This window comes from Hydra vulgaris, chromosome 05, assembly GCF_038396675.1.
Source record: "Hydra vulgaris chromosome 05, alternate assembly HydraT2T_AEP".
Classification (NCBI taxonomy): Eukaryota; Metazoa; Cnidaria; class Hydrozoa; order Anthoathecata; family Hydridae; genus Hydra; species Hydra vulgaris.
The window spans coordinates 33,706,733-33,720,000 of record NC_088924.1 but is presented as its reverse complement, the minus strand read 5'-3'; the positions used below and the strand labels follow the sequence as shown (position 1 = coordinate 33,720,000).

The following is a 13,268-nucleotide window of genomic DNA, read 5'->3' as shown; positions in this document are numbered from 1 at the left end:
TCAATAAAATCCAATAAATAATCATTATTAGTTTAATAAGTTATTTAAAAAGCAATATTAAACTAAAAAAAAATTTATTTCAAGAATGTAACAAGCAAGTTAAGCAAAAAAATCATTGTATGACTGAGAATGTTGACCTTTTGACAAAACCTTTGACACATTTTTCTGCTAAGTAGTTTTGTTAGTATAGATTTATGTCTGGCTTCAAATCCATATACGGTGTTAGAAGCTTCAGAAACTAATTTGACACATCTCTCAACGCTCTGGGAATGAGAGGGGAGGTCTTGAATATTAGGCTTTGTTTTATTTTTAATGAATGTGTAAATATCTTCATCGAAAAAATCTTTTGTAGTTGGTGGCTCCATTTCAATATAAGCAAGATCAGCAATATTAGTAAGAGATATCCAGCTCGAAGCATTCCAATTTATTTGAGGGATTTCCTTTTCTATTCCATAACTGCTTTTGTTTCTAAAAATAAAAACATTGTTACTTTCAAAAAACTTGTGAAAAACAAAAAAAATTAATAACCTTAATTAATTAAAACTTAATATTATAACATACAGCACAATACATTTTTAAAAACGCTTAGTTTACAGATGCCTGATAAATTATAAATAGAAAAACTAATTTTAAAAAGTTTACTGTTTCCTGAGAGTGAGTATTGTCTCAAATCCGAGAGTCCTGATCTGTTCATCATTATTTTTAATCATTGCATAGAGAAAATTTGCAGGTATCAAACAGAAAGCATTACCTTGAATATTTTTTTTTACAATTCTTTTTACATCATCAAACTTAATAAGATTCAATTGATTAATAGTGAAAAACAGAATCTGGGGGAATCTTGCAATTTGGAAGATTTCTTTATTTGAAACCATGATGGAGCAAAAACTTTAACAATATAATGGGTAAGCTTTTTCAGACTTGCATTGGAGAAATATCTTGAGTGTATAAACAAAAAATTCGTATAGAAAGGGTTAACCATTGAGCATGATTCATTGGACCTATTTTACAATTAGCCCATTTGTCATCTACTTTACCTAATCCAATACCTTAACAATATTCGTAAAGAAGCCTTTGATCATGACTAATATCTTTTAATATCTCAAGTGAAATATATCCTTCAGTGATAGAAGTTTGAATTGCTTCAAACTCTACTTAAGGTTGTCTATGAATTTCTTCAGAGCATCTTTTCCCAATTGGTCCATTAAAGTTTTGTGGACCGGTTGTTTTTCCATCTAACTTTTTAAAAAGGGCTTTTAGTGGGAGTTCATTCTGATGAAGGCTACAACCTATTGTGTGAAGTTTCCTTCCTATCAACTCTTCTAGATTAACCACCAAGCCACTCCTCCAACCTGTGTTTGATGCAGTATTGTCTAAAAAAGTAGCACGGATGCTCTTCAGACTTTCATATTCTTCAAGTACACTAAATGTCTCAAGAGCAAGAACATCCCCAGTAGCACCAACAACGGGTATTGTTCTGTGACTCAAGTAGATACCATGAGATTTGCCATCCTCATGTGTAAAAGTAAGGTGATGTTCTGCAGCAACACATTTTGTTATGAAATTTTTTCCTTCAGAACTAATTGTTTTTAAGTACATTTTCGTGTTCTTATCTATATTTCCATCTAAACCAATGCAAAATAGTTGTGTCTTCTCTTCTGAATCTGTGTTTTTTGAAATTATTTTTACTTTTGACTTAGCTCTGTCTAATTTACACTTATCCATTAGAATATTATTGGTGTCAACTTCCGGTAGCAATAGATGCTTGATATCATGGAGTAAGGTGTTTCCAAGAGCTGCGCCGAGATTTTAAGAACATCCGCCTCTAACGGATGTTCTTCAAATCTCTGAAAAAGTTCTTCGATGTTCTGAAATGTTGATTCGTTCAAGAAGCAGACCTTTAAAACATTTCAAAGATATTTTAAATTATTAACCTTAAATTTATCTGGTTTCTTACAATATTAATAATTATATTTACTCTACTCCAGTCTTCAATAGTCATATGCTGGTATTTTCTAGCCCATTCGAGTCACTTTTTTTCATAGCTTCAGTTAAACGTGGTTTTTTGGTTGGACGATGACCCATTAAATTCTCTACAGCCAACCTTCTCTGAACTGTCCTTTTGGAGACGTTAATTCCTTCATTGTTTATCGTTGTAGCTTGTTGAGCCACACTCTTTTTTCTGTTTTTAAGACAGATGTCTCTAATTTTACAGTCACAATGTGGAGTAGTGATCCTTTTTCTGCCACTTTAGCTAACACAGTCTGGTTCTAGAGGCACATTTGTATCAACTTTTCTTTAAATTTACTATTGACTTTGAAACACTTGCAATTGCTGCTATCTCTCTGAGAATCTGAAGAATGAAGAAGTAAGGTTTTTACTTCCCTACTTTTTCTTGGGGTTAAGTCTGGAAACTTGCCCATACTAAAAAAATCAATGAGAGGTGAGAATGGTTACAAGTCAGGATTTATGCATTAAAATTAGCAAAAACAATAAATTATTAACTATAACTAATTGAAGTATTAACCAATACTTAGATTTCAATAGTTCTAAACTCCAAAAACTTGCAAAAAATTGTTCTAAAAATAAATATTTGAAATCAAATTTGAACTTATTCCAACCACACTTTTTAACAATTGACAGCTAATTGAGTAATAACCTAACTTTTTGATAGGGTGGACTGACACAATTGCTACAGTTAAAAAACAATTATAGTTATATTAGTAACTAAAATACAAAAAACAAAATTATTTAAAAACAATTTATTTGCTCACAAAAATCATTTAAACTTTAAAATTACTTAAAAAGCAAAGTGTCCATAATAATTTGGCAACCCACTGTATATATGCCTCCACACCCTTGCAAATCAGTCTACACAGGTGAAATAAAGCCTGTGCATAAAATAAATTTTTGGTAAAAATTAAGTTAAATATTTTTATTTTGTTATTCTTTTAAACCCTTTTCAAATGATATAATTTAGTAAAACTGTTTGTTTTACTAGGTAAAAAAACGAAACTATTTCATTCAGGATATGCTAAAAAAATTATGAAAGAAATAATTTTTGAATATTCTGATGTAAAAACAAAAATCGAACAAGTTATTTCAGCTATAACTATTCCATATTATTCTGTTATGTTAAAAGATAAATAATTAGTATGTTAAAATGCAGGCAAAATATGCATGTGTTGCAAAAGAATTTAACATAATAGTGTGGGTTTTCAGTATTCTTTGGAAATTTGTAAACTTATACAATAAGAACTGTTAGATAATAAAGACAATTTCTTTTTTATATAATCACACATTTAGCTTAATTGATTGATAAACTAGTTGGTCATACTTTAAAGTTGTGCATATTTCCCTGTATATTCCGCATTAACTTCCAGTTTTTTTTGAAAAAGGCAGCAGTTTATTTAATATGCTGTGAAAGTGATACAAGTGAAAGTGAAGAAATTGCGTTAGATTTTGAAATTGAAGATATTTTGGGCTAATTTATCTAAAATGAATATTTATAATTAATTAATAATTATATAAATATTCCTTTTGTATAATAAAAATTATACTATATGATTTCTTCATATTTAATTTTCGTTTTTCATACTTGCGCTATATTTAATACATTTAAATATATTTTACAGCGATAAACCTGATATATAAAGTAATACTGCATTTAATACCCTTCTATTGGTTCTATTCATAAAAGAAATGTAAAAAAGATTTTTTTTTTAATTCATATAATGCTTTTTTTTATTCACGCCTATATAAGAATATATTTAAGAAGTATATATTATATAAGAATATATTTAAGAAGTATATATTATATAAGAATATATTTAAGAAGTATATATGCCAGATTCTTAAAAAATCTATTTGTCTCTTAGAAATTAAAGATAAGATTACCTTAAATTTTACCTTACATATCTCATCAACATTATATATCACTAATAAAGCAAATAAAACTAAAGACAGAGGGGCATATCATATTAACATAACATAAATTTTTAAATATCACATCAACATAACATATATTTTCTCCTAATTTCCAAAAGAATATAAAATCAATTACGAGTTCATAAAAGAGTATGATAGTAAATTGAACGGAATCGATAGTAATAATTAAAATTTTAGTCTAAACAGTTGAAAAACAATTGTAAAAGAATAGAACTCTTTGGTTCAAGATTTATTTATAAAAAGATTCCAATATATTTGTCACTATATCTTTATAGCTTAGAGATGTCACGGTTAAATTTTAAAAATTTAATTTAATTACAAAACACAAGAAAAATGAATCAACTAAAGAAGCACAATAAAAAAAGTTATATTTTGTTCCATTTATTTTAATAAGACAATATATTAATACTCAAATAGATTTTGCAAAATTGCTTCGTTAATTGCAAAAATTTTTAAGCAAACGCCAAGACGCTTGAATAAAGAAATGTGATGGTTGCGAAGGTTGTTTTTCTGGCATTTTTTGCGTTGCTTGCAAATTATTGGTTTGATTATATCTGGAATAAACTCAACAAAAATCCGATTATACAACTGATAAAACTGAAGAATAAAAGAATAAAGTCTAACTATTTGAAGTTTATTTAACAAGTCTTTTAAAATGATTTGTTAATAAAGCGGTTGTAGAAATTTTTATATACAATGACATTTCCATTCACAAAGTAGAAGAGAAATGAATGAACTTTTATGATAAATAATTAAGATCATTCATTTTTATAAAACAACTATTTGATGTATAACAGTTTTTTATATATTGTTGTTATATTAGAACGATTGATTATATTTTAACATTTGAATATTGGCTTTTATTTATTATGTAATTAACTACTAAATTTTTAAATAAAAATTAAATATAAAAAATTATTAAAAAAATATCTGTTTATTGCTAGAAAAAACATTTATTATTACAATTAAAATTTTTACTATAACTGGCATGAAGAATCAACAAAATAAAATTTCAGAATAACAAAAAATTTAATCAAAACATAATAATTTAAATTTTTCAAAAAAGCTTGTGCAAGATTAACTAGGACGAATCCGCATAGCCCACAAAGGCGGGCTATTAATAGCTCTTGCACTCATTTACTCCTGTCGAAGCCTGTATGTATATATACATATATATATATATATATATATATATATATATATATATATATATATATATATATATATATATATATATATATATATCCTTCTCTTGTAGTCAAAGTGACTTTAGGTGTAAAAAAGTCTCTTTTAACAACAACTTTGCGACCTCAAAAATTAAGCTACATTTCATTGTTGTCGAAAAGTTAAAATAATTAAATTAATGCGGAGGTACATTAAGTTTTGTTTTTTAAAAAGCCGCAATACTAATGACTAGAAAGCTTTTTTTAATAATTAGTGTTGTTGTTTTTGTTTTTTGAAAACATTTTTTCTAAACATGCACAAAATGTTGCTACATTGACTATCTTACAAAACGCCTTAGCTCATTAGCTCTTCCTTAGCTCATTAGCTCTGATTTTGACGTCATAAAACTATCTTTATTTTTTTTTAAATTTATGTTTCGCAGTACATTTATTAAATAATATATAACGTTGTGCTTTCATTTGCTGTGAATCAAAAAAGTTAAACGTACGCTTAATGAATATTTTTGATGCATTGTTATAAGTAACAACATGTTCACAAGGAATTTTTTGTAAAAAATACAAAAGGAGGAAGAAAAACCAAACTAAAAAAAAACTAATTTCTCTTAATTTAAATAACTTTCTTAATCAAAATTCTTTTTTAATTATTAGGAAACTTCTGTTTTTACTTTTTTGATATCGCACAATCTGTTATTTATATTAAGCTGATGTAACTACTATAAAATACTTTTTTCTAATATAATAATATATTTTATTATTACATACCATAATAAAATACTTTTTTCTAATATAATAATATATTTTATTATTACATACCATAATATATGAAAATAATATGTATAGTAATAATTACTGCAACTACTTATGCCGCATGAAGTAATAATTACTGCAACTACTTATGCTGCATGAAGTAATATTACTGCAACGACTTATGCTGCATGAAGTAATATTACTGCAACTACTTATGCTGCATGAAGTAATAATTACTGCAACGACTTATGCTGCATGAAGTAATATTAGGTTAACGAGGGGCAAATGAGACACTTAAGCACTAATTAATTTAATACAGGCTATCTAATAACTTTTGAATAAAGAACTTTATGTATTGGTTTCCTAAAACAGTTTATATTTATAAGTTTTATTTTTTACAAAATAAAACTTATAAATATAAACGAAAACACTGCAAGTTATATTAGTTCAAGCATAAATTCAAGCAAAAAAATTAATAATAGAGTTAATTCCATGAAAGAAGTTGTTTTTTTTTCAATTATATCATCTTTTATTCTTTTACTTAACATTTTTATTGGAAAAGTTAGCAAAATAAAAATAAAATTTCTTTTTTTTTAAGTTATTTCATTAGTAAATTTTTTTATTTGTAAATTCTGATTCACTCGCAACAAGGCTGCAAGCAACCACTATTAAGTTGGGAGTTATTAGAAAAAAAGAATAAAGTTATAGAGCAAGGAAATGGTTGACAGTAGACTTAAAAGTTGAAGGTTATGTTGAGTCAGGAAAACATAAAGATGAGAGAGAGAGTTCCAAAGGGTTGAAGTGCAAGGGAAATAACTAGACGAATAAAAGTTTTTGGAGCATGTAGGGACAGATACAGCAAAAGAATGAGATTTTGATGAATGACGAGTCAAGCAAAAATTGAGTTTTAGTTGATGGAACTAGAGATGAAAGCTCCTTTGAGCAGCGATCATGATAAATTTGTAGAAAAGAGAAAGAGATGCAACTTTACGATGATGGGAAAGAGGCTCAAGCATAGCAGATAGACCGGGTCCAACTATATTTATAATGCGCTTTTGGACCTTGTCTAGAAGAGAAAGAGCATCATTAGAAGAACCAGCTTAAATATGTCAACAGTATTCCATACAGGGACTGTATAGAGCACTGTTGTCATATAATAATAAGAGATTTTAGAGGTAGAGAATGGAACCATGAGAGAGAAAATGACAAACATGATAAAGAGAAGCAACCTTAACAGATGCTAATTGATTGTATATATGGTTTCCATGAAAGGTCAGTAGTAAATGATAATCCAAGAAGATGTAAAGAAGAGGACTCAGTGACAGGGTTTCCATTCATTAATATAGGAATTTTGACAGTACTACAGGCTTGGACAGGAATGGCAGGAATGGCAGAAATGATCGAGCGCTATTTCTGACCACACAAATGATTTTATTTTTTGATAACTTGACTACAACTCGTGGTCAAGTTTAAAATGTTTAGATGATTTTTAAACATTTTAGAAATGCGCTGAAAAAAGAAACCCTAGCTAAACTTAAACTAGGAAGAAAATTAAAAAAATAAAAATAATAATAAAATATAGCAAAAACAATTGCTAAAAAATATAATCTCTTTTGTACTAAAAACTAGAAAATAAACTTTTTAGTTTAAATTTAATAGTTCAGTAAACTAAAGGTTGATAGGTCTGAAGAAGATTTATATAGAAACATACCTGCCAATCTTTAGTTTACTGAACTATTAAATTTAAATTAAAAAGATTATTTTCTACTTTTTAGTACAAAAAAAAACTACATTTTTTAGCAAATGTTTTTGCTATATTTTATTTTCTACTTTTTAGTCTTTCCAGAGAGTTATGATGTTTAGCAATATGTTTGTCATTAGTAACTAAATCAAGCTTTTTATTCTTATTAAAGAAACGGAGTATTTCCTGATTAAAGGAGCGGAATTTCTTTTTTTTAAAGGATAAAATGTTTTTATATAAAAGTAAAATAATATTAAGTGCAAATAATTTATTTGCATTGTCACCTTTGTCCTCCCACATATGTAGTATATTTTTATATTAATATTAAACAAAATTATGTTGTAAGTTATTTTTGCAGTTTTATTTAAAAAAAAAAAATTTCAAAATAAAGGATTAATAAAAGATTTAAAAAAAAAAAAATACTAATCCACAAGCAATCTTAGCTGATTTTAAAAATGAAAAGATGTATTTAGATAATAGAACTAATACTATTATTATAAAAAATTATAAACCCACAAGCAAAAGAAGCCTATTATTTGTTAATCAATAAATATTATTTTTTTAAAAAACCGGCAAGCAATATAGCAGCGAATTTCTATATAAAAAGGTTAGTTTTCTAATGCACCAAGGACGATAAAGAAAGTTGAGGAAAGAGTCATATCAAGTGAAAAAAAGATTATAAAAAATAAATTCCTTACGAAACAAAATATATATATATAAGCGCTAAAATAAAACTAAGAAAACTTGAAACAAAAATTTCTTTTTGTTCCGTTTTTAATTGCGTTTAAAATAAATTACTTCAAAATTTATCTTTAGAAACACTTTATTAAAGTTACGCAAAATGCTTTTACAAGTTACTTCTAATGATTATTTAATGAATGAACAAACTTTATTTAAATTACTAAAAAGTGTTGTTTATATTATTTTTAAATTGTATAAACATTTTTTTTCCTAAAAGTTGCTAAAAAGAAAATTGTTTAAAAAAATGCTGTAGTCTATTTAAAACAGTAATTTTTAATCAACTCATCCTCTGATTAATTAGTCAAATTAAAAAAAGTTTCAACCAATTCTTTGTAAAAATAGAAACAAAAAAAATAAGACAATTAAATTTCTTTGCAACGTAAGGTTTAATTTAACTTATTCATCATTTAAAGTATTTAAAAATTTGACTTTTAAAAGATTTTCAGAAAGACATGAAAAAATATTTTCAAACAATTATATTTACATTTATCAAAAAAAAAAATGTCTACATAAAAAATATTTAAATATAACATTATTTGTTAAATTACACAAAATACATTTATTTTAAACAATCGTTATAATTACTTTTTTATTTTATTTAAAGCCTTCGTGTAGAATAAAAACTTTATAGAAAAATTAAAAGTTTTTTATAGCATTCAAATTGTTAAAACATTAAAACCACTGTGGTCAAATTGTAAATTAAAAAATATCATAAGCGTGGTCAGTTACAGCATGCGATTGTACGCCATTCCTATCCAAGCCTGTACTGAGATAGTGGTTTGCAGTAAATAACTGAGTTTTGTTGAAGTTAAAACTTGCAAGCCACTGTGAACCTCAATCTGTTACGGAAGTGAGATCAGATTCAAGGTCGGCTGCCTGTTCTAAGCAATAGAAAAGAGAAGACATTTTGTCAAGACAGGAGTGTAAAGTTGAGCAAAACGGGCTACTTTAGATGTAAGGTTGTCAGGATGATCATTAATATAGATAAAAAATAAAATAGGACCAAGGATAGAACCTTGAGGTACCCCAGAAGTTACTGCAAATAAAGAAGAGTGTTGGCCTTCAAGGATGACATTAATAAAGCAGTTAAAAAGAAAGGTTTTGATAATCTCAAAAACTTTCCTAGATACACCATATGAAACAAGCTTATAGAGAAGACTAACTTGCCAAACTTTGTCGAAAGCCTTATGTCAAGGCTTTCAACAGCCTTGATATAAGGCCCTAGCCTCTCCACCTCTATTTCCCAAGTCCCAGGTAGTACCGCATTTCCTCCATGTCCATGGTAGTACCGCACTCAACTTGTTTCTCCAGACAGCTGCCTTGTTTGTTGAGGTTCATGTTTTGGAGTTATAGAGTTGAGAGAGGGTTGTAACTACAAAAAGTACAGCCTCCTCGGCTGAAGTGAACTTCTCAGCCTTGGGGAGGTGAATAATTTAAAACCGTATTGATTGTCTGACAGCAAGTTATTTGACTCAAGATGGGATGCGAGAAATTAGTTGATCAAAGACTCAAAGACCTTGCTAATAACACAAAGAAGACTGATCGGACAATATTTGGAGAGGTCAGATTATTCACCGGAGTTTTTGAAAATTGGAACAACAGATACCATTTTCCAGCAGGCAGGAAAACAATACTCTGTCAAGCACTTATTAAATAGTTTAGAGAGAATTCAAGAGAGTTCTGGAGAACAGGTTAGACAAGACTGACAGGAATGTTGTCTGAACCACAAGCCGTAGAAGAGTTTAATTGATATGTGACTTTAGCAACAGTAGCTGGAGTGATTTTAATGTATAACATTGGGTTAACCTGTTTAATTGGAATGGAAGGAAGAGAATGGCCATAAGGTTCAAGAGTCAAGTTAGAAGCTTCCAAAATTAGAAGAAAAGTTCTTTACTAATAATTTAGCCTTATCCTTGGGAGAGTTAATAAGATCAGTACCATGGTTTAGAGATGCAATGTTAGACCTTCCTTTGTTAATAATGCTGTTGAAGATTTTCTAAAAGTCTCTAGAGCCTAACTTTTGAGATAAGATACGAGATTTAGTGAATTGAGAATAATGGAACTTAGCATCTGACAGCACTTTTTTACATTGATTTCTTTCAATGATAAATAGCTGTTTGTTCTCAAGAGAGTTGTTCTTTTGAAAAAGATGAAAAAAATGATTACGATTAGATATAGCAGCTGCATAAAAAGGTAAAAACCATGGAGTAGAATGAGGCTTGACTTGAAACTGAAGAGGAGGAATAAAAGCATCCATTCCTGCCTGAATCTATGAGGTTACGTAGGAAGCACATTTATCACCTGAGAGGGAAAAAAACATCAACCCAAGAACCTTCACGAAGAAAATCATGAAAAAAGTCCCAAATAGTGCAAATATCAGATGTCACTCAAACTTTTTTACTTAACCGTTATTTAAACTTCATAAGTGGTTTTTATAACATTAATTACTTCTTTTATCTTACCGCTTAAATGATTTCTTTAAACTTGTTTAAATATTAAAAAATGATAAAAAATGGCTTACACGAAGTGGCTTTCAGCTTATGTTAAATGGCTTATCACATACAAAAATGGCATGCCAGTTTACTATGATAACTTGTATAAATAAATATTCTTGGGCTTGCAAGATGATAAATAAAAATTTTTTATCAGAAATATTTTTTTTTAGGGTTTCTTTTATGTTTGATTTAATAACTTGGTATACAAAATAAAATTTAAATAAATTTGTTTAATGTCAAAATATCCTATTTTGACTAAAGTTTTGTAGAGCCTATCAAGCTGTTTAATTGTTTAACTTTACTCAAAATATCCTATTTTGACTAAAGTTAAACAATTAAACAGCTTGATAGGCTTTTTTGCATAAATGCTAAATAAATTCCCTAACAATACCAATCTAACTACTTATTGAGTAATTCTCATGAATCAAAAAGCAAAATCTTTCAAATGACATTTAGATGATTAAAAAAAGTAGCATTATTTATAAAATATAAGCAAAAACACTAAACGTAAAATAATGTTTTTGTTACTTTATATTTTTTTAACTTATCAATCAACGAGCCTATATACATTGACTGATTTTAGGTACAATCTAAAGACTATCAAAGATACCAAATGATCATCTCCTTTCTTTTTAATCCTCTACAAAATTCCAAAATAAAAAGTAACAAACTTACAAGATAACATTTCAAAATTTCATACAGGTCTGGGCCAGAAAAGATTTCTGCAGATGCACTTTACTGGTCTTGCCACAAATACCAAACTTACTATGACTAAATATAAACTATGCCAATTAGGAGTTACACTGCTGCAAAATCACTACTGTAAAACAGTTTACGCAAAACCACTACTGCAAAACATGAAATTAGAGACATAATTTCTGACTGTTAAGTAAAAAACCAAAATTTTTCCAAACCCTATCAGGTCAACTTATTATCACTACTAGACTTTGACGAAGATTTTCTACAGATTTTGTTGGCCCTTTTCCTTTAAATACAATGAACCAAAACCTCTGACACTGTCAGGGATGCTGAGTCAGAGTCTGGGGTCCCAGTCCTTATTTTTGTACAGAGTCTCAGAAGTCCATGAAGATTTTGAAACTCCAAGACTCTTTTTTTTTTGTCATTTTTTTCTTTAAGTTATTAAAGTGCTTCAAAAAGAACAAATAGTCTTGTCACACAGCATTACATCATCATGCTGTTAAATTGATTAGATCAAAAAATTTTATTATTCAGGTACATATTTGGATATCCAAAATAAATTTATCTGAAAAAATGTGTAGCAGCTGTTTTTTTGTTACTGGTCAAGGAGGTTTTCAATAGTACTCAGAAACTGCTGCTGTAGACAACCTAACAGTAAATCTTTACAAGAAATGTTAAGAACAAACTTTTGATCAATGTTAAAATGTGAAAAATATATATAATCTTACCATATCATATAATCTTCTTTATCAGAACAATGATATCATTAAACTATTTTACTTTTTATGTTGGATATATAAAGCAATTATAACTGTTTACACTAAATAAAAATTATATATATATATATATATATATATATATATATATATATATATATATATATATATATATATATATATATATATATATATATATTTACTTTTCAACAGCATTTTTAGGCAATGTTTCAGCAAAATTTCCTTACAGCAGGCGCCAGCATGGGTGTACCACCACCAAAATTATTTTCATAGAATAGCCCCAGGCTCTAACAGTTTGAGGTACTATAAACTATAGTATCTCAAACTGTTAGAGGTTGGCAAAATAATTTGACACAAAAGTGTTACCATAAAACATAGAAATGAGGTCGGCAATTTTTTGCTGACCTTCAACACTGACTCTTTCTGTACTTTACTTTTTTATAGTTTATTTAATTGTATCTAATTATGTCTATATGCACATACTGTTTAAAATAAAAACATTTTTAATAATGAAAAAATTATTAATAAATATATATATATATATATATATATATATATATATATATATATATATATATATATATATATATATATAAATAATTTTTTCATTATTAAAAATAATATCTTTATTTTAAACAATATGTATTCAGCTTTACTAAATAGAAAATCTGAACTAATTTCTAAATGCAGCCATGAAAATAAGTTCCTTTTAAAAAATTATAAAAATAAATAACCAGTCTAAAATTAACCTAATTCTAAAGAATTCTTTTCATGATTTTTTAATTTTTTAATGTAGTTGATGCAACCTCCTGGTTGCAAAATAACTACAGTTACTACATAATTATTTATAACAATTCCCAACTTCCTATAAAATAATTTTTCTATAATTTGAATTTTTTGATGTTTAGACATTCTTCCCGATGAACCTACTGATGGTGAAACATGCTGTTGAAGACAACTAAAAATTAAACAAGTG

At 27.5% G+C, this 13,268-nt stretch overlaps 1 protein-coding gene across 1 annotated transcript in view; it reads right to left on the bottom strand.

Moving 5' to 3' along the window:
- The window catches only part of LOC100210552 (vacuolar protein sorting-associated protein 26B), a 60,752-nt gene extending 48,359 nt beyond the window's left edge, over positions 1 to 12,393 (bottom strand). The window contains exon 1 of the mRNA XM_065797975.1: positions 12,284 to 12,393. Coding sequence (XP_065654047.1) covers positions 12,284 to 12,286 — 3 coding nt within the window. The 5' untranslated portion in view covers positions 12,287 to 12,393. The remainder of the gene's footprint in view (positions 1 to 12,283) is intronic.
- Between the last annotated feature and the right edge of the window lie 875 nt (positions 12,394 to 13,268).